Source organism: Balaenoptera ricei, chromosome 7 (genome assembly GCF_028023285.1).
Source record: "Balaenoptera ricei isolate mBalRic1 chromosome 7, mBalRic1.hap2, whole genome shotgun sequence".
In the NCBI taxonomy this organism is placed as follows: Eukaryota; Metazoa; Chordata; class Mammalia; order Artiodactyla; family Balaenopteridae; genus Balaenoptera; species Balaenoptera ricei.
In genome coordinates, this window is record NC_082645.1 from 117,086,673 (window position 1) to 117,108,995 (window position 22,323).

The window sequence follows — 22,323 nt, forward strand, 5'->3', positions numbered from 1 at the left end:
TCAGGCCTGCGCACAAGTCCCTGCAGGGGCTCGTGGCGGGAGCTGAGATCCCACATGCCCTCAGGTGCTCTGTCCACACCTGGGCAGTGCTGGAAGGCACTCCTGGGTCCAAGCCTCCAAGCATCTTGCTTAGGACATTTTCTGATTAAAAATAATACTACATTGCTTTGGGTTTTAAATAATTAAGGTAGGCAAAACTTCAGTTTTTTCCTTTCCAGCGTTTTAATCACATCCACGATACTTATTCATTTAAACTAACCTTAACTGATGACGTGTCTGTCACAGAATGAGGACCAGTAGTGGCCTCCTCTGGAACTCCTGCTATTCTTCGTATTTTGGGAAGGATTACAGGACGTCATTGCTTCTCTTTTAATAGATTGTCTAGAGCTTTTCATTACTACAAACAGAGGCAGGCAGGACTGGCTGAATTAATAAAATGGTAAAATGAATAGCTGAGAAGACGGGAACCCCTAGTCCCCTTTTCACGTGGGTGTGTCTCGCCTGTGCCTTTGGACCCGCCCGAGGCATTTTGCCTTCAGGAGACGTTTGCCAGTATCTGCCGACGGGGGGAGGGGTGCCCCTAGCATCTAGTGGGCAGAGGCCAGCGTGCTGCTAACGGAGCGTCCTACGATGCACAGACGGCGCCCCTACCAAGAATGGCCCAGCCCAGAATGCCCAGATTGCTGCGGTGGACACACCCCGCCCTGGATGAAGGCCAGATACCGCTTCCCTTTCGGAAACCTTTTTTTTTTTTTTTTGAGTGTTTCAGGTAGAAATAATCATCTTCTGCCTTCCTCTTCTTCCCCGCCTTCTTCTTATCACGTGTAACACTTTCTTCTGGTTGGTGGTTATTTGTGACACTTGTCAACCCCCCCCCCCCCCCCCCCCCCGCTGTCAGAGGTCCACCGACTGTCAGGGTGTGTGTTCCTGATTCACCTTCGACGTGAAATCGTCTGCAAGTCAAGTGTGAGCGCCCACGCTGCTGCCCCGCGCAGGTGTGGGGCCGACCGCCAGCATCTTGTAGTGATCACCTGTCACCTGGAATCCGCAGGAGGGTCTCCCAGAGAAACCTCTGCTGGCAGGATACTGAGCTGGACTTGAGCTACCGCTGGGGGTGGGTGCCTGGGTCTCCGGCCCCTCCTCTGCCCCGGCCCACCCGCGGGGGCACCCAGCTGTCTGGCTTCCATGGGGACAAAACTGCCTGATTCTCAGATCTGAGGATGCCTTCGGACGGGCAGTGGATTGAGAAAACCCTTTCTTCTAAGGTCACACCAAGTTCAGTTGTGATCAGTAGTCGCTGACCTGGTTTCCTCACTCTCAAGCCTGGAGTGTGGCTGTCTTGCCCGTTGAGGCTGCACCTTGGTGCTTCCTGTTAAAATGGAAGCGTGTGGAGCACAGGCGCTGCCTTGGGATGTCTGTGCATCTGTACACGTCACACGGTCCCGTCCTTAGGCTGGCAGTGACTGCATTGCTGTCGGTCCTTGAGCAAGAATGCCGGTAAGATGTAGGTGCTCAGAGGCCCCCTGTGGTCTTTCTTCTGCTGAATGCCCTTGCCCCAGGGACTGAGCACGTGCCTTGTCCTTCTGTGACTCAAGGGCCTCTCACTTGAGTTCCACTTGAACCTGCAGTTTATAAAATGATGGAAAATGGGGCCCCTAATGAGTTCAGCCCAGGCAGGGTGATTGCAGAAGCTGAGCATCACGGTAGATCTTAGATCAGAAACCCTTCCTCCTGCAAGGATCTGACTCGAGTCTTCTGCCAAAAGGTAAAACATGAAATTGTTAGGAAAACATACATGTCTGTCTTTGCTTCCTGTTTGTATCTGTCAGTCAACCTGCTGCCAGAAAAGAGGCTGTCACGTGCCCCGTGACAGGGGGAGGGATCCTTTGATGGCTCCTGGGATGGGCGTGCAGAGGCCAGGGCACGGTCCACGGGTTGCAGGTTTCTGTTGCCCACAGATGTGGTTCTGCCAGGATCCTGTAAATGTGATGACTGGCTGGCAAGTTCTGTTAGTTGGAAAGTCAGCTGGCGGAACAGATGGCTCTGCTGACTACCAGGGGTTTCCTTTAAACAAGGCTGATCAGCTCTAGGAAAGCTTGCAAAATAGTATTTTCATGCAGGATGTTTAATTTATAGGCAGCTAGAAATGGCCCAGGACAGGAAAGTCATGGGAGGGTGGCCAAAGGATCTCATAAACTTGGGATGGGGGGAGGGAAGCCAGCTGCCGAGGTGATGAATGGGGGCGTAGGTAGGGCTGGCCCCCTCTCCTGGACCCCCATGTGGTCCTTCCCTTTCTGACATTGGCATCTCTGCAGTGCCAAGGCTTTGCCTGCTTGCCTGCCGGCTGCTCGGTTTTGATGTGGCAGTGAGATCGACTACAGTCTTCCGTTCTTTTTTTTTTTTTTAAAGCCAAAATGGTGATACAGATATACTCCATGGCATGGAAAAATTCAAGAAGTAATGGTCTAGCAGGGCTGCTTTAAAAAGCAACAGGAAGATAAAGCGGTCATGCCCACCTGAACACATATAGTATGATTATTTTTATTTTTCAAAGGCAGGTCTGGCTGTGAGAAAGGATTTCGATTTTGGAGGGGCAGGTTCTGTCCGAGCCTCTCTCTGTCTTCTTTGCATCGGAAGAGCCCATGTATCCAGGGCCGTAGGGAGAGGCCATGCTCCCAGGTTTTTCAGTGCAGACGATCAGGCCTCACACGGAATCGGTACGATTGGTATGGAAAATGGGTGCTACTTGTGAGGCAGAAAGCACTGAAAGATAGTGAACAACACCGGCTATAGCAGAAAGAGGTCTCCTCGTTCAGTGTCATCTAAGATTCCGAGTTATCTAAGGTGGATAGAATGGAATCTTCTACTCTGCAGCCGGCATCCTTGGGCGGCAAAGTGCAAAACCCGGGCTGGATTCCAGACAACCGCGGAGTGATTGGAAGGACCCTAACAGTTCAATATTTGAGTTCTAAAGAAATGCTGTTTCCCCACCTTGGGATCTGTGAATGCCCAAGATAACAAGATATACTTTATATCTTATGGGGCAGCTGATTTCATATTAAAATTCATCTCAATGTTTGGAAGTTGCCATGGTCTCAAACACTAGTGAGAATGGATGCCAGGCTAAGTTAGGGCCTTGGATTCTGGTCCTAACAGAGATCCTGGCCTCTCTGCATTGCTGAATTTCAGTTTCTCTGCTTATAGACCTGGTGGACCTTTAAGTCTCGACAGCTGTAAAATTGGAGGCTTTTGCTGTCTCTTTGGGAGCTCGTCCATCAGACCATGCTGGGCACTGCCCTGTACCACCCTTTCATTCTCCTCTCTGTCTTTGTATGTTACATCACTTGGCCTTGCGAACTGCAGCGTCTTTCACAGGTTTGTGAATTCTCGGAGGACAGAGAGACTCTACCTTCTCACTGCAGAGTGCCACAGTAGATGCTCAATATATATATTTGATGAATAAATGAACAAATGGAAAAATGAATAAGTGAAAACTTGCTGAGATGTTGAGATATCATTTGTGTTCAGTTAGTGTCAAATGCAGTAATAGTCTCAAATTTGTTTCTCTCTCTGATGTCCACAAAGCAGAACGCTGACAAAAGAAATGATGTTGAAGCATGGAAATGGGCACAGGCAGTGTGACCCCAGGTTTAGCTCTCAGCCATGAGCTGCGTAGCCTTGGGGAAAGCACACACCCTCTCTGAGCCTTCACATTCCCCTAACCTATGGGTTCTAGAAACCTCATTCTGATAGATGATTATTGCCTGGCTCTAGCTCTAGAAGTTGGTGATCTGTGTGTCTTATATACAAAGGGGGCTTTTTATTGAAACTCAAAAGGTAAGACTGATCTGTCCTGGGGTCCCTATCTTTGCAGTGAGGACATGTGAGAGACACATTCCTGAATCCTTTAGTGCCAAGAGCAGGTGGATGGAGCTTGTGAGCCTGTGACAGTGGCAATTTTGTGTCCAGGTAGAGCCACTGAGGGTGGTCAAATGTGTTTTAAAGTACTTAAAAAAAAAATCCTTATTTTTTAGAGTAGTTTTTGGTTCATAGCAATATTGAAAAGGTACAGAGAATTCCCACATCCCCCCCCCCCGCCCCACCCCCCAGTACATACAGAGCATCCCAGACCATCAACATACCCCGCCAGAGTGGTACGTTTGTTACAACTGATGAACCTACACTGACACGTCATCCTCACCCGAAGTCCATCGTTTGCATTAGGGTTCACTTTTAGTGCTGCACATTCTATAGGTTTGGACAAATGTGTAATGACACGTATCCATCATTATTATATCATACAGGGTATTTTCACTGCCCTAAAAATCCTCTATGCCATAAAGTATGTTTTTAAAAATAAACTCAACCAACTTTTGGTTTATTTCATCAAATCCAAATATTTCATTTCACTCTGAGGTAAAATCCAGATTTCCTAGGTTATAACCTCCTTTGTAAGAGACCTCACGATTCATCTTCATATCCTTTTCAGTGCCATAAACACAACAGTTGCCCCATAATTACTTGTTAAGAGATTAAAGAAGGGAAATCAGCACTTGCGAACAGCTGTCTAATCCCAGAGTCACGCCTGGCCTGGCCTCGAGCACTTTTCTTAGAAACAGCCTCCCAGCAGTCTTTGGCATTTCCAGGCCTAGAGAAGGCTGTGTAAAAGCATCCGGTTTGATGAGTGGATGTTGTCTTTACCACATTTTCCTTCTGAAGCTTTTAAACAGAGAGATCTATGTTCAGGACAGCATGAAGAACTTATGTGTTGATCAAGTACGTGTGAATATAGTGCTGCATCAGATAATATGAAGAACCAGTATCTACAGAGCCAAGAGGTAGCTGGTGGGAAGATGATGGGAGAAAAATCAACACTAAATATTAATGGTAAAGGGACTTCCCTGGTGGTCCAGCGGCCAAGACTCTGCGCTCCCAATGCAGGGGGCCCTGCTTCGATCCCTGGTTGGGGAACTAGATCCCACATGCCGCATCTAAAAGATCATGCGTGCTGCAACTAAGACCCAGTGCAGCCAAAGTAAATAAATAAATATTTAAAATCAACCTGTTGATTAAAAAACAATACTAATGGTAAATATTTAGCACTTACACAGAATGCCTGCCCATAGCCTCAGCTAATTCAGCCCTCACAAGAATGCTCAGAGTTTAGGTACTGGGTTTTTGTTTTTGTATTTCTTTTCCATCCCCCCTGGACAGGTGTACAAACTGAGCCCTCTAGGAAGGAAATGAACAGGCAGGGCTGGGACAGGCAGCCTTCTTTGCTTTCTTCTGCTCTGAGCCACTGTATTCTCTGGCCTGTTATCCAAGACAGCAAATGCCTGCCTGTCAGGAGTTTTTCCTCACCCGTTGGGAAAATACTCCAAAATATTATTCTAGGAGTGAAACTGCACGGTCCTTCACTTGGAGGGCACTGGTGTGAACCGCACCCCCATCGCAGGATGCTGCCTTCCTGGGCCCTTCTTTGTTCTCTCCTTCCTGGGAGTGCACTTGCTCCTCTGTACAGTTAGGGCAACAAGTACCTAAGATACCTTGATTTTGAAAACAAGCCTTTTGAGTCGCTCCTTCAAAGCTCCTTGATTAGGAGAGGTTCTTCCTATAAACCCTCAGCAGGTGAGAGATGGTCCATATTCTGTTTGCTTTTGCAAGCCAAGCCCCGGAGTGTCGGTTCAGGCGGGCGCTCGCTCCTTCCCCCGCCCCGTCCCCCCCCCACCCCCAGCCAATGCACCGGAGGCTCCGGTCCGCGCGGCGGCGGCGGCGATCCACCCCGGCGCTTAGGCCTGGCCGCCGAGCCGCGCGCCCGCCGCCGCCGCCGCCGCGCTCCCGGGACTCGGCAGACGGGCTGGGCGCGCGGCCCGCGGTCCCTGCCCGTCTGCCCCTGCCCGCCCCGCCCCGCTCCGGCGCGCATTTCCATTTTAAACCGCCGCCCGCCAGCCCCTCGCCCGCGGCCGGCGCAGCTGCCCGCGTGTCCCGAGCCCACGGAGTGGAGGAGGCTGCGGAGCCGCCGAACTGTGCAGAAAAGGCCCGAGAATGAGAGCGGGCCCCGCGCCGTAGACAATGAAGCCGCGGGCGCCGCCGCCCGCCCCGGGCCTTGCGCGTCGCGACCGCACCTGCCGGCGAGACAGTCCCCACGCCTGACCGCCCGCCCGGCCCCGCCGGCCCATGGCTCGGCGCCCCGGACCCGGACCCCCGCACTCGGGCCGCGCGGCGCACGGGCCGGCGGGCGCCAGGGGCGCCGTTCCCGCAGCCTGAGCGCGGCCCTCGTGGTGAGCGGGGGGCGTGGACCCTGTTCGGGCTCGCCCGCCCTCCGCGGCGACCGCCCCGACCGTGCGGCCCGGCCCGCGGCGCGCTGGATGCGGCGGAGCCCCGGCGGGCGGCGCGGCGGCCGCGGTCCCGGGAGATATGTACCTGCTGGACGACAGCGGCGAACCCGCGTCTCCGCCCGCGGACGCGATGCCGCGCGGGACGCCCCCCAGGAAGACCGTCTACCGCATCTCCGTGACCATGGTCAGGAAGGAACAGCTGGGCGCGCCGGGCCCCGGCGGCCCCGACCCGCGCCCGGCTCGGAGGCCCCGGCCCGCGCGCTCCCCTGACGCGCCCGGGCGGCTAGTGGAGGAGGCGGAGGAGGTGGCGTGCGCTGAGGACCCCGAGGGCCGCCGGCCTCGCGGCTGGGACTTCCGCACCTTCCGCACCCGCAGCACTGGGCAGCTGGAGCTCGGGCGGCTCCGGCCGTGCGCACGCGGCCCGGAGCCCGAGGCCCTGGCCGGCAGCCCCCCGGCAGTGGAGGAGGGGCCCGGCTCGCCCGCTCCCGGCAGTCCCGACGTGGAGGGGGCTCGAGCCGCGCCCTTGCGGCGGAGCCTCAGCTTCAGGCACTGGAGCGGGCCCGAGGCGCCGCGGGGCCAGGCCCTGGGCCGCGGGAGGCGCCACAGCAGCTCCGGGAGCCTGGCCTGGGCTCCGGGCGGCGAGGCCGTGGCCGACCCCGGGGCCGCCCTGGAGCCCGCGGCCTCCGGGCAGCCCGCCTCGGAGAAGCGCAACACCCTGGACGTGGGCGAGGTGCTCAGCAAGAACGACGCGCTCTCGGATCTGGAGCGCTGGGAGCGCAGCAAGAGCAAGAACCGCACGCTGGACAACAGCGACCTGCAGCGGCTGGAGCGCGCGCGGGCGGCGGCCGCGGGCTCCGGCGCGGCGTTGGAGCACCGGCTGCTGCGCTTCTTCAGCGGCATCTTCGCGCGCAGGGACGGCGCGACCGGCGGCGGTCCCTCCCCGCGGAGCGGCGCCTCGCGGCCGCGCGGCTACTTCAGCAGCCTGCGGCGGGCCCCGGCCGACGCGCACTCGTCCAGCGCCGAGAGCATCGACGGGTCCCCGCGCAGAGGTGGGCAGCGCGGCCGGGCAGGGGAGGGCAGTGGTGGGCACCGGCCGGGGGCCCCGCAGCGGCCTGCCTGGCAGAACACGCCGGGACTTGGGAACGGCTAAGGGACCTGCCCTCCCAGGTCACCAGCCGGCGAGTGACCGTGCTGGAAGTGAACTCCGGTACTGCGGTTTTTCCCGTCATACTGCAGCTCTGGAAGTTCTTGACTGCCCCTGCTCCCAGCTGCGTGTGCTGGTGCCTTTCAGGGTCTGTCGCTTTAGCCACTGGGAGCCCGTCTAGGGAGACATCACCTTGCCAAGCGGTGCCTTTCTCCCGCAGATGCTGGCGCAGCCAGTTCTCCATCAGCGGGCCCGTGAGCTCGTGCTGCACCGCGCGCTTGCCGGCTGGGATACCTGTGGGCTGCAGCAGGGAGCTGGGGCTTGGCCCCGGAAGCTACCACGCAGGTGCTGCGTGGCCAGGAGAGGCGGTGTTCATCTTGGTTAATTTCTACCTCCGCCTCCAAGCCTGGTCTCCCTGTAGGCACTACCATCTCTGAGTGCTGCGATGTGGTCTCGCTGCTTTGACAGCCCTCACCCTTTGGTAGAGAGGGTTCACTCCAGTGGTCAGAGATGGTCTCTGCCCACAGCCTCCCTGCCAAGTGGCATCATATGGTGAGAGCTCGTCTGGGCCGGGACTCTTGTTTCCTAGGAACGTATTACAGCACACGGGCAGGGAAAACCACCGCCCCGCAGCTGATCCTGAGATCTCAGTTCTCTACTCTCTGTTCAGTTCTCTGGACCTCCAACAGGGAAGGTTCTGGAGGCAGATGTGGTGACATTCTCTTGCAAGAATCAGCTGACCTTCTGGTAGTTGTTTGGGGGTCAGAATCTTCCAGAAACAGCAAAACTCTCTACGTGCTGCCTGGACACCGCCCTAAAGAGGCTGGGGGTGGGGGGTTAGGCTACATTGTTGCGTCCTTCTCATGGGGAGGGGTGTGAGGGGGATGCCTAAGAATATTGTCCCCCGTGCACTTCACTACGGAAAAATCATTAGTAACGTCCCTTCTGCTGATTACCAGAACCCTGCTTCTGATAGAGATGGAGATAGTTGAAGCACTGCAATGTGGGCTTTTCATCAGAGCTTTTCACCTGCTAACCCACTAGGCCCGGAGAGCGTATTCTTCCTTAGTGGGCTTCACAGGTGAGCTGACTGCCGAGGGCGTATATTAAAACCAGACAATACACAGAAACCACTGCCTTCACTGAAGTTACTTTTAAGGTAAACTGAAGACAGATGATGTCATGTTCTAATACGCTCCCTTTGAGCCTCAGGATATGATGGAAAATATTTGAAACCAAGCAGTCAGATGTGCAAGTAGTGTTAAAATCTGAATTTTTTGATTAGCGAGGTTGTATAGCATCAAGTTACCTGTTGTCCGGCTTGCATTAGTTTAACTTGCTGCACACATCTTTTGTTTTAATCTGCCTTGGAATACTGTAGAAAACACCGTGTTTGATTCCAACCATTATCTCAACCCCTTCCCACGTGCCCTTAAAATATTAAAAAATGATGTGAGTTGTTTTGTTGAGACACTTGGTTTGTATGGAGCTACCGCTGCCATCAGTTGTGTTCAGTGGAAGTTCAGATATGCAGGCAGCCCGTTCTTCCTCTAATGGCAGGCTTGCATCTTTGTTCTCAGGGGCTTTGTAGAAAATAGTCATTAGCTGCCTGGGTCCCAGGCAGGTACACCTCAGGGGGAGGGGGAGGGGGAGGGGGACCTCAGTGGGAGGAAGAGGGAGCTGGCCCAGGCAGCACTTAGAATGTGTTTCATTGTGGTGGCTATTGATACAAGTTAAAAGCTTTGGGGTTTGGGTGTTTCCTTTCCTGTCAAATGGATTGATAGTAGATTTGGAATAGTAAAGGTGTGAAGCGTATGGGAATTTTCCCTTCTAGGGCAGTACAAGACAATAACAATAGTAATAATTAAAATAATGCTTGGTTGCTTTGTCCCTGTGGCCATTCCTTTTCAGGGTGGAATTACTTTCATCTGAGAATAACAGCATTGTGGGTTGTGCAGAAAAACCAAATGTTAGCGAACTAGGTTACAGCACACACAGTTGGAACTCTAGGGCCTTACTTCAAAGTTCTAGGTACTCACAAAACTACCTCCTTCACCTGCCTTTGGCTAAAATACCTGAAATGTCAGCGTTCTCAGGATTTTTGTAAGGCCTCTATCTATTACAAGTAAAAGGTGCACTCCACAGCTTTTGGGTCTTCTCATTTTTATCATACTTTTATATATTTGCTTCCTATGACAGATTATGCAAATTTTAGGTGCTATTTAAATGAAGTTTTGAATTTAGGGTAGAATTCTCTCAGGTAACATTCAGATGCAATGGAACCCAGGCTCAATCTCCCTGTGAACGTCCATAGAGCGAAGGTCCCCAGAGCCTTAAACCATGGGGCCAGGTAGATTTGCAGGACTTAAGAAAATTCGGATTTTAGGAAGGTAAAGTGGTGTGTGTGACAGAACACTGGCCGTGAGGTCGGGCAACACCCTGTAATCAGACACTAGCAAAATGCAGCAAAGCCGGAGATATTCACACTCGGTATGATAAATGTGCTTTGCCACCAAGAGGCTGCTAAACATTTGTGAACAAAGCTTCCATTTTCAGACCTGTTTGGATTTCAGAGTTACAGGTAAGCCGTTGCAGACCTGTAATGTGATATATATATATTGGGAGGAGCAGTCACTAGTTTTAAATCTCAGCCACTTTGTATGAAAATTTGACATCCTTTGAAGTATAAAGGACCTTAGAGGAGATTTGTCATCAGGCAAATTTTCTTTTGCTACACTCTTTCAGCTGTTAAAAGTTTGAATTGACTATAGGAAAATAACCTCAAAAGACTACCGAATTAATTATTATTAATTACTTGGCCTCTTAGAGTTAATTTGCTTAGGCAAGGTACCTTTGCAAGATGGTTAGAGTCTTATTTTAAGGACGCACACAGGCTCACACATCACATAGCTGTGGTTTTCTTATAATCTTAATTCAAGGCATTGGGATGAAAGAATGAAAAGCTCCTGTTGTTGTTGGATGATTCTCTCGTACTTTTTTTTTTTTTTTTTTTTTTTTTTAAAGAGCAGGTGATATACAAGCTGGCTTTTTTTAATTTTAATTTTTATTTATTTAAACACTATTTTATTTATTTATGGCTGTGTTGGGTCTTCGTTTCTGTGCGAGGGCTTTCTCCAGTTGTGGCAAGCGGGGGCCACTCCTCACTGCAGTGCGCGGGGCCTCTCACCATCGCGGCCTCTCCAGACGCACAGGCTCAGCAATTGTGGCCCACGGGCCCAGCTGCTCCGCGGCATGTGGGATCCTCCCAGACCAGGGCTCAAACCCGCGTCCCCCGCACCGGCAGGCAGACTCTCAACCACTGCGCCACCAGGGAAGCCCCTCTCTCGTACTTTTTAATCCCTACTGGTCTGTTGAGGCTCTTCCTCTTTCTCCCCCCACCGTGATGTGTAACCGTCGCCTCCCAGGTTCCAGGGTGGCTGCTGTCAGCTTTGTGTAACTATCAATGTTAGGGAGCCCTAGAACGTTTCAGAGAGGCCTTATGTCACATCAAGGGCAGTTTCCTGTTATCTTATACGCGTGTATTAGGGCAGAGTCTGTTGACACAACTATCGTGTAATACAGCGAAAGATCACATCCTAAATGATTTATCACACTGTAGGGTGTCACCCTCTGGCGAGGGCCCTCTGCATCCCGACCAGCCTGCTGACGGATGGAACCAGCTGCCGGCATCCTTGGAACCAGATGCCGGCAGTGCCAGTCTAGGGCCGCACGTGTTTTCAGGGTGTTCTATTGCTGTCTGGGAGGATTGATTACAGCAATAAATTCCTTGATAGCCCAGACTGAGGTCAGCTCTTTAAATTACTAATTTACAGCTGATTTTTGACAGCACAGTTTGATGAGTGGCTTTGTTCTTTAATTTTTGATTCCGTTGATGTGTGTCACTCAATTTGTGCAGGGTGATAGACTTTTATAGTTAAAAAAAAAACAAAAAACTTTCCGTAAGAGGGGAAGCAACAGTGAAATGAAATGACTGAAATAACTTGATGCATTTTTATTTTTGAACTTGATTTGTTGCTGAGAAAGACATACAGGGTTTTAAAGAAAGGATGTAACTGCAAGTTTTTCATTTGAGACATTTTGAACCAATTACATACTCAGTGTTTTGAAATTCACTTGTGTGTGTTGTTTTTTTGTTTTGTTTTTGTTTTTTTAATAAATGACTCTAGGTAGCAATTTAGGAAAATCCGCATCGTTTTAGTCATAAGGTTGAATTGTTTTCCTGGAGATGGAGCAGCCCACTTGGGGTACAGACAGAGCTGCGCTGGTCAGCCAGGTACCCTCGAAGCAGGCACTGGAGGCTTAGGCTGTGTCTTGCCACGTTTATTTTCTTGAGTTGGAGCCCACGTTTCAGTATAGTCACCTATTAGCATCTTTCGTGATCTGGGCTTGGCTGGGCTTGGAATATCCTGCCCCCAAAGGGATGTTCAAAAGTACATCTGCTAAAGAAATCCTCCAGTTTTAACATAGGTCCATTGCAGCCATCTGGTCGGTTATAGAATTAAGTACTTTTGTTTGGAAGTATAAGACCCAACTGTAAAGCACTGGTACCACTTTTTGTATTTTCAGTCTTTTTGTTGTTCTATTGCATTAACAAACATTTGAGTTTCTGTGGTGTAATCTGCAGTGGAGCAGAGAGCTAGGGCTTACTAGGGCACAGTTCCTGACTTCCAGGGTCGGTAGCCTGCTGGGGGAGATGGAGAGGTTCCCGTGAATCCCAACATCATGGGACACTTAGGGGAAGGTATGACTATTTCTCCATCGGAGCGCTAATCCTAATGTGTAACAGTAACCTTGTTTGCCAGTTCTAATAGTCAATGAGTCCCTCCTGGGCGTCCTATTCCTCTTCCTTTTGTAGAATTAAGAGCACTGTGCTTGGCACATAGACTTGTAATAGGTGTTTGTGGGAGGAACTGAGATGACTTGGGGGGGACACAAAAAGGGGAGCAAATGTCCTTGAAGAGGGGAAGGAGTGAATGAAGGCCTCACAGAGAGAGAAAATGATTTGGGTCTTGCAGGATCAGTAGGAGTTTCCCAGGTAGAAAAGAGGAGATTCTCCACCAGCAAGTTGGTTGGGATTTCTATAGTTAACTCCTAAAAGAATCATTCGTGTTCACCAGATCTATATGACTAATGCCACTGTCAGCCATTAAAAAGGATGTTACGGTTTTCAGGAGGTTTTTTTTTTTTCTTTTGTTTTTTTGGCGTGAGGTTTTTGTTTATGATGGGAAATTGCCTTTAGGCTATTGTTATTCTTCTCTGTAATTATTTGAAAAATTATATTTATTTAAAATGCTGACAATGAGTAAAATAATGCAAAAGAAAAGGTTTTTTATTAGGGCAACGATTGAGATAAAGTATGTACAACTGCAAGCTGCAGTTATATACCCAGGTGATGAACAGAATTGGTATTAAGGTCAACAGATTAGCAAAAAGAAGGGCGATTATTGTCTTTGCATCACTTTGAGAGAAAGTACCATCTGCCCACCATCGTTTTGGTCTAGGTTTTGTTCAGCTCAGATTAGAGTCCAGTGTGGTGTGGTGATGATATTTACTTGTTGGTAGGTTACAGCCTTAGGCATTCTGTTTCTCATACATTTCCATTGATGTAGGCATTCACATTTGTTAGTTTTCTTTTCTCCTGTTCATTTACTTAAGACAAACCTGTAGATGCTCCCGTAATTTAAAAAATCTTAGCACACATCTATTCATTTGGCTGGTTTTAATTCAAAGATGCATCTTGACCCTTTGTTTTCTCATAATCTCTTGTTAATTTCATTTTCACGTTGGTTTTCAATTCTAACATCACTCATGGATCTGAAGATTCAGAAAGCTTACAAAGAAATAAGCTTCATAGGTTGGAGGATGGGAATCTCTGTTCTCTCCTTCAGTACCAGGGCGTACCAGCCAGAGGCTTGGGAAAGGATCATTTGGCTTCTCCTTATCTAACAAATGAAGATAATTTGAAGAGGCACACTTCACTTGGTGGGAGTGAAAGGGAAAAAGAGGGTCACTTTCTAATATTGTCCTTTGTTGAGAATAGTTACGAAGCACTGGGTCTGTTTCAGGTGTGATGATCAGGTGCAAGGTTTTGCCTGACTTAGCGTGCCCTTCATTTGGTCGACACTTAGGACCACTCCCTTTATTCCGAGGGCTGCCTTTGGGTACCAGTGGAATACAGATTCATGTGTGCGTGGATATTCATCTGTTTGAGATGCTTGTCAGAGGGCATCTGTGTTCCCTCTGGCCCCTGTGCCTGTCATCGCAAGGACTTCTTTCAGCTGTGCTGCTGACCGTCAGACACTTGAGAATTGACCCGGTAAACAATGCCACCAGGCCCTCTGATGCAGCTCCTGCCCTCCCTCGTTCTCACACAGACCAGAATTACTCAGATGCCACTCCTTCAGTTGATGGGGGTGGGGACGGGACGGCGCTTGTTGATCCAGCTTGTACCTTCCTGCTCCAATTAGCAAGGGCTCTAAAACAATGGAAAAACCCGTTGGTCTGTGAGCTATGTGTAACAAGATTTGGGACTTAGGGACGCACACCTGTAACTTGCTTTCCTGCAACTTAAGTCCCGCTCCCTTAGATCCTGGCCCAGTCACTGGTGGAGGGAGGGGTGGACCCAGCAAGGCAGGCTGTCTCCGTGGTGCCCACCGCTCATCCATAGCTCCCGGATACCTGAATATCTTATTCTTCTGGTTATTTTACTTGCCAGACTAGAATGCCAACCTTCTGAGAATCTGATCTCTCTTGCATTTAACAGAAGACGCCTAATCTACTTCCTGATCTGGCTCCTGGAAGACTCTGGAAGCCAAGTTTATTTGAAGACACTTGGGGAATTTTAATTTGGAAGGGAAGCCTGGGAGCGTGGAGACTTGTCTCCCGGTTTTTGAGACGCAGCCATAAGAAGGACGCAGTAGTCAGCACTGACGAGTGCAATGCGTTAGGACCAGGTTGACTCAGAACTAGGCAGGCACTTCTCACCTGAGGGGTGGGCTGCTTCCCTGTGTGAAGTGTTCCCGGTCACAGGAGGCTGCCAAGCCCAGGCTAGTCAGGGAATGTTGGAAGGGGTGCCGTGTTCGTTGTCTGGGGCTTAGAATTGGTGGTCTTCAAGTCCCGTATTAGTTTTTAAGGTCAAGAGTCCTTTCAGGATCTAGGATTTTGATGATTTTTGTACCTGATCTCTCAGGAAGCAGCTTTCTCCCAAACTTACAGAAAGAGAGGTGTATTTGTCTGTAATTTCCTTGTACTGATCTCCTACCTGCTCCCCGGCTCCCCCCGGCCCCCCCCAAACCTGGCTGTACCTGTGACTGCTGCTTTATTCAGCTGGTGAACCTGAGACTTAGGGGAAGTGATCTGTCCCATCCCCCCTGCCCCGTGGCCACTCCGCAGCTGCCACCACAGCTTGTGCTTCCTGGGCTCGTGTCGGGCCATCAAGCCCCTCATGGTACTGAAGCCGTTTGTCCTTCTGCCTTCAAGGTGGTGGGTGATGTCCCGGCGTGATCTCAATCTGATTCTCTCGCAGCCTGTGCTGCTTTCTTTTTTGCTTTCTCTTAGCGTTCTTGCCTTGAAAACTGATTTCAGGTGTGTGAGTAAGTCGATGATGGTGGCAGGAAGGAATGTTCTGTTTATCGTGGGAGACTTTTTTAAGTTGCCATGTGGAGAAGGCGCGGCGTCCAGAGTCAGTGGAATAGGTTTGGTTTTGGCCGCAAACTTGGGCTCAAGGTGCCCAGAGAAGTCATTTCACTGCCCTGAGCCCCATCTGCCTCATTATTTAAGTAGGTGTTTAGAATCCCGGTGGCTGATTCTCAGGAAGGCCAGAATGAATAGCTTTGCTTTAGAATGATTGCCTGTGGTATGTTTTACAAAAGACCCAAAGATAGAACATATGAAATACGTGGATATGCTTGGATTTACGGTTGCTCTCACATGTAAGCTGGCCCAGGTGGGGCAAATGCATTTCCAAAGCCACAAGTATGAATTAACCTTGTATGTTGTTTTCACTACTTCACCCCGTATTTTCTAATGATCTCCCAGTTAATTACTTCTTTTTAAATTGTCAGTTTATAAGTGGGAGAGCAGAGTGGTCCTTTTTTTTTTTTTTTTTTTTTTTTGCCCCTTGGGCTTAATCTTTTTTCCCCTCTTGATTCCTGTAACCGGAAGAGTTAACTCCATTAGTAGCATGTGGATTCATTTCATTCCTGATCCGAGCCAAATATGTGTTTATTTTCGAGTGCTGCGTCCTCAACCTGCCTTTCGTGATCCCTGCTTGTGCTTTCCTCCTGGAGGGTGTGTTGCCTGAAAACCAGAGTCGTCTGCGTCCCTAGAAGAAGCCGTCTTCCTATTTTATTGAACAGCGATTGATCCTCCTCTTGGCACTGACTTACAGCCTTCAGAGTAATAAGCGCTGATGCAACATATTGTTTGTCCAGCGGGGTGGAGTGTGATCAAGGTCATTTGGAGCATTCCATATTATCTTCAAATACTCAAGTTTTCTAACACCGTGATACAGATGGTGTCTTTGGACCTGTGTTGCTGTCAAGCTGACATTTCCACTCTTTTGTACATCAAGTACTACTGCTTTGGGTGAAAGCACTGTGGCTCGACAGAATAAGATCGTGTCATAAAACCTGTTCATCATTCGTGCCAGCAGGTAACCCTGGTGAGAGGCACTTGGGGTTCACATGGGAGAGGTCAGAGTGCAGGGAGCTGGGCCCATGATGGGGCTTCCTCTTGGGACACCCCCCCAAGACCGAAGAGTGCTAATTCAGTGTATGCTCATGGAAGATTGAGAAAATCTGCTTTGTTGATGGAAAGAGGCTCAGATGTGAAGAAACTGGGCAGCTTTGGGCAGGCTGTGCGGCTCTGATCTAGCAGCGGGAGGCGTGTTGGGCCTGAACCCAGTGAAGGTGGGATGGGGTGAGGGTCTGCATGTGTGCAGGTGTCTCGAAGGTCAAGGGCATGGTAGCCCTTTCTGGAAGCTGCAACCTGGGATGCACCCTCCGAGATGTCCATGTGGCCCTTGATGTGTGACGCCCCCAGGCCTGTCCTCTGGCTCTCTGCGTGCCAGTGGAAGGGGATCCAGGTGGCCTCCTGAGGTGGGAAGCCCGGCCTTTCCCGGGGCCTTGTCTCTGCCCGGGAGCAGGTGACATCCGTTTGGCCTGGTTCCGACGCGTGCGGCGCATCTTCAAGTAGCATCCCGAGTCCCCGTGGCCGGAGCGTCACTCTGGCTGGAATGTTTGCTCTGACAGTTCTTCTGCAGATTGTCCTGTTCAGGCCGCATCAGGAAAAGCTTGTGGCCTGGTGGGAAGAGCGACTGTGGGCCCCCGGAGGCTCTGCTCGGAATTACCCCCCTAGCACCTGCTGGACCACCCCGGGCGGGCTTTCCCATCTGTGCGCCTGGGCTGACGCCGGGCCGCGGGCACCAGATGAGATGACCCGTGCCCGGGGGCTGCCGTCCCGTCCCGTTTTCCCTGGTCAAGATGCTCACCTCTCTGAGAATTTTCGCCCCTTTTTCACCCACCACGACTCTCCTGTGTTCCTCCCCGGGAGCAGAATGCGTGCACGGCAGTGGAAGGCAGTCATTTCAGGCCTGGTGCTTTTGTCCTCAGCTCAGTTCCGCCCCACTTGAGTTAACTGCCTTGTGTATCCACTTTTCCCAAGACAGCCAGACACACGCAGAGCCACTTGGGAGGGAGCTTGTCTTTGTACAGAGCTTTTAGCTTTGCCCCCGCCCATCCTTAAACTCAGATCTCAGGTTTATGAGACAGGAGTAAATGTTGAATTCTATATAGCACCTAGAAATGTAATACAGTTACCGTAATTTTTACATCTGCCGTTAACATCGACCAAGTGCCTAAAGAATACCACGCCCTACGGCTCTGGTGGGTTATTGACTTTTAGGAGTAGATCACTAACAGAGGAATCTGTTCAGAATTAGAGTATTGGGGAAATGTATTGTTTTCCACCGACGTATGCATCACGTCGCGTCTGGCAGAGGGTCTGAGAGTGTGCGTATTTTATACCGTGTTGCTACTCGGCTATTTTTTGTTTGCTTGTGTTTCGTACCGGGATAGTAATAGGTGTGTTGTCAAGCCCTTTCAAGATGGTCACGGGGCACGTGCGGCTTGTTGGCTGAGAACGAGGCCTCTGGAACCAGACGCCTGGTTTTGCCGTTTTCTGGCTGTGTGTCCTTGAGCGTGTTCTCTAACCTCTCTGTACCTCGGTTTCCTCGTCTGGAAAATAGGGATTGATAACAGCGCTGGACCTGGGCTGGTGGTGAGGGGCGAGGGCGAGTGTGTGCCACCCTGTGGGCTCAGGGCAGCAGGGGCGCCACGTGTGTCCCCCACCCCTTGGCAGCTGCTGCCTGCTTGGTGGTGCCCCCCCCCCCGGCCCCGCCCCGCCAATGACAGGAACTGTTCTGGAAGGAGGTGCTGCCACCCTGGCCAGCGGGGAGAGCGGGGTGCTGTGTATGTGAGAAATCTTACTCTCCTTTAAAATGAAAAATAATTTCTTCTGCTTAAGGTGGCATGGGTAAAAAATAATGACCCTTTGGAAAGAGGTTACAATTTGGGGTTCCACTGATTTTTTTGTTTTGTTTTGTTTTGTTTGAAATGTACTTGCCTCTTTCATCTCTCCGAAATACATATTTTTAAAATGTTCGTTAAAATTTCATATTTACTTGGTTTTAATATTCATACATTATACAAATATACAGTGTTTTATAAACTACAAAATAATAAATTTCGTATTTAATATTTAAATTAGTTAAAATTTTAAAATGAACAAGTAACTTATTAAGTAGGCCAAGAAGCTGGGATTGAGAGATGCCCATGCTGAGGCCTGCGCACCACTTGTACCCCTTTGCGGAGGATGCCTGCATACGTACAGCACCTACAGGAGGTTTGGACACAGCCCCTGACCGACAGATCCAAATGCCACTTCCAAATTCCGGCTCAGAGGAAAGCTTTCCAAATAACCTCCTTCCCCAGTTCCCCATCCGGTCCATCCGGATGAATCCCACGACATTATTATTTATGGGGTCGCCCCTAAGACCTGCAGGTTAAAGGTCAGGTAGATGGGGGCTGTAACAGCCTCTGTCCAGGGAAGCAGGGAAGGGATGAACCCCAGCTCTGAAAGTGCACACTATTCTCAGCAGAAAAATCCAGGTATTTGCTGTCAAACAAGTGTGTATTTCTGAGGCAGTTAGTTTTCCACATGGCAGGAGATTTTTGTGGCATTTTTCCTTTTCTTTAAAGTCTTCAGAGAGATATCCATCCCTGGGAAGGAGATTAAGGCCTCAGGTTCTATCAGGCCAGGTTGCCCTTTCAGTCTGGGCTTCCTGGGTGGCAGGTGTTAACCAGCACCTTTTATGCCCAGGAATCTCCTCCCCAGTGGCCTCTGAAGCCTGACTTTTATTTGTAGCAGGCGTGCCTTTGGGGTGATAATATGATTTGTGCGTCTAATGCCAAGCAAATCCTAGAAAGGTCCTTCACCTTAGATACCAGCTGACACTCCATTTCAGGTGAGTTTCCAAAGTTAGATGTACTTGATGCATGTCAGTTACAATTTGATAAAACTTGCAGATAAAATCCCTTTATAGGAGGCAACCAGCCTTTGAAACTCAAATTGTTTGTTTAGATGACCTGTCAGCTCTTCAGTTCTTCTGTTTCCAAAATAAACAGGAATGTTCCCTTCCTTCACAGGGCATGGCCAGAGATTTATCTGGGATATTAACAGATTTGAGGGAGGGCAGGAGGATTTCAGCATTCAGCATCTCTTCTGAGGGGAAGCTCACATGCCCAGGAGTTTAGGCTCTGTGTGGTAGAAGGATGTCCCCTGGATTTCTCCTCTGACCTCTGTCCTGGGGCAGTCAGGTGTGGGCTGTGTCCCGTCCTCCGGGTCTGTGGCCGGTCGCGGTGTCTGTAGGAGGTTTCAGCTGTCGGGTCGCAGAGTGCCTGTTGCGTGTGAGGTCCTGCGTGTGCGGGGGGGAGCGCTTTGCCTGTCCCAGAGGCGTCCCTTCACTCTCCAGCTCTAGGGGTCAGCGAGGGTCCCACAGCTCAGTTGCCTTTCACATCGCCGGGCCCTCTGCTGCAAACACACGTCTGGACTTTTCTGCCGCTCCCTGGGCCTTCAGTGTGCCCTGCAGCTCACACCCCGGGCCCTGCGAGGGTCTGTTGCGTCGTTTCTGGTTTCGGGTGAATTGGAATTTCTCCTTACGTTGAGGTTTCTGTCCTGCCTGTGTGTGACGGCCCGTGCCCGTTTTATGGCCAGGACAGGGGCCACTGCCCCTGAAATAGAAACTGTGATTTATTTCAAGGGGTGGGGCCGTCCAGTGGTGCCTGGCATCTGGCAGTGGAGGGACCGAGCTCTCGGGTCTCGGGAGCAGCGAGGGGGACAGCGGGTCCATCCTGGATCCCCTCCCTGCCCCGCAGTCTGGAGCTGCTGCCACCAGACTGTGCTCTTTGAGGAACAGACCGATTATGCTTATTTTTAGACTGTTTTGTTGTCGTGTCACAATAAGACAATTAAGAGTGACAGCCACACCTACGTAATGTTTTCCAGGCTGGGCCCTGTTGGGAGCGCTCGGCTTGTGTCCATTCATCGATTCCAGAAACCGCACGTCAGTAGGGCTGATGGATTATCTATGGAGAGAGCTCTGCGGAGCTGTCTATAGAGATGGTTGGGGAGGTTGAGGAGCCCGAGACCACCCGTCAGTCGGGGGCTCCCGGGCTCCAGCTGTTAGTTGGTCCACTTATGACCTGCTCTCACCTCTAACATCCCTGCCGCACGGAGATGGCCTGGGGGCTGTGGGAGCTGGAATGGGAGCGGTGGGAAAAGTGAGGCTGCCGTGTCCTCGCCATCCCTGCGCGGCCCCGTGGGTGGCAGGGCCGGAGCTTGTCGCATTCTTAGGCTCTTAGAGACTCTGACACAGTACCGGGCGACTTTGTTAACGGGCGGGGTTTAGCGACTGCAGTGGGTCTCCGTGCAGCCCCAGACCTTACATTTGAGGACCATGCAGAGAGGGGCAGACAGAGCACGTGTGCAGGTCTGTCAGCCATGGGGCAGGGATGGCGTGGGGCTGCGGTCTTGGCCTCTGCAGGTTCCCAGGATCTACTGGCCTCCCCGCTTTCATTGTCATTTATTTCCAAGATGTGATTACTGATGGGCCTCCATCTGGCAGGCCTGGAACAGGGATCTTCCCTACCTTGCCTTCTCTGTCTCAACCCAAGTCATGAAAGATAGGAATGTTTCCCAGGATTCCCCTGCGGTTTCTGCCTTTCAGAGCTGGGATGGTGGTAGATTCGCGTGCAAGTGTGTGTGTGTACGTGTGTGTTCACACCTGTGAAGTCTTGGCTGGCCGGGCTGAGGCTGATTGTGTCCAAGCAGGTGGGCAGTGAGCTCGCGGTTTGCACCCCAGGCTGGGAGTGCACTCAGGCTGGAGAGTTCTCTTTCCAGGCTGTGTTAAGCCCTTGAGGATGTTTAGTGGTGCTGACAATGTTTTAAAAAATATTTCCTCTATTTACTGTTTTCCCTGGACCGATTTTATCTGATGGTAGAGGTATCTAACAGCTGCATACATATGTCTGATGAAGTGAGACTGTAGTTAACGCACAGGTGACTGCGAGCCCCGGGTCTCACTCCTCGCTGGTTTTCACGTGGTAGTGTCCCTTTTTTCCAGTCACCGATGGGTCCAAAGGTGCGCCTCTTATCTCTTCCTTGGACAAGGAGGGGGTCTTACTTCCTGCCCCTTGCTTGGGGCCAGTGCAGTGGCTTCCCGTTTACTGCTCAGAGGACTTCAGTACACATTTCTGAAACAAAGGACCCTGGAAAGTTAGAGCTGCAGGGACTTGACCCCGACTCCACCCCACCCTTCTGAAGGTGAAAGCGCTGGCTGTTGAAAGGACAGGGCCAGGTAGGTGGGCTCCTGAGGCTTCAGGCACCCCAGCCTCCCTCCCCCTCTGCCCGGAGGCCTGGCGCTATAGGTTACATCTAGCTGCAGAGAGGCAGAGCTCCAACTGGAGCATTTGATGTTTGGCATTTGAAACTTTTCGGCACAGGTTTTAGTTTAGAAGAAGAGTGAAGGGAACCAGGAAGGGACACGGTTTGTTCTTACTTTTTTATTTTTTATTGTTTTGGCCGTGCCACGCAGCTTGTGGGATCTCAGTTCCTTGACCAGGGATTGAACCCACGCCCCATGCAGCGGAAGCGTGGAGTCCTAACCACTGGACCGCCAGGGAAGTAAGTCCCCGGGCACAGTTTATTCTTAGTCCCTTGACTAGAAGGATGGGCAGGGTGAACACCTCAGCCTATGCAGGCAGATTCTGAGACTGACACGGCTCTGCTGCCCCAGGGACCATGCTTGGTGGCATCCAGATGCTGGGGCTCCTCTGGCAGAGACACGGCCTCCCCATGGGGTGGACCCAAGTCAGCTTGGGTGGGTGCGTTGGTCTTGGATTTTGCTTGCTCTTGCTGTATCTTTGGATGAAGTCATTGTGTTTTTTCTTTGCTCATGATTTTTTTCCGCCTGCAGTCCAGTTTGAGGATTGGTTTTGAGAAGTCCAAATCAATGGTTTTATTTTCAGAGTTCTAAATGCAGCCATGTAAACACTTGGAGCCTGTGCCTAGGGTTTAGCGTGGATTTGTGGCTATTTAAAATATGCCAGGAGCCTTCTTGGAAGCTGCCCGCTGCCGGGTTTTCTCTGATTAAGCGGTGAGCTGGGGATCTCAGAGCTCTCCGGTGAGAGTGCCAGAAGCACTGGGGTGGGAGCTGTTTACTGGAAGGTTCTACCCCTCCCTCCAGATTCTATTCCCTAGGTC

At 51.1% G+C, this 22,323-nt stretch overlaps 1 protein-coding gene across 10 annotated transcripts in view; it reads left to right on the forward strand.

The window, feature by feature from the left end:
• The window catches only part of AGAP1 (ArfGAP with GTPase domain, ankyrin repeat and PH domain 1), a 550,927-nt gene that overhangs the window by 148,155 nt on the left and 380,449 nt on the right, over positions 1-22,323 (forward strand). Inside the window, exon 1 of one of the 10 annotated variants that reach the window (XM_059928978.1) lies at positions 6,393-7,387. The exons of the other annotated variants lie outside the window; for them this stretch is intronic. Coding sequence (XP_059784961.1) covers positions 6,418-7,387 — 970 coding nt within the window. The 5' untranslated portion in view covers positions 6,393-6,417. Of the gene's footprint in view, positions 1-6,392; positions 7,388-22,323 lie in introns of those variants that run through there. 10 annotated transcript variants of the gene reach the window in all.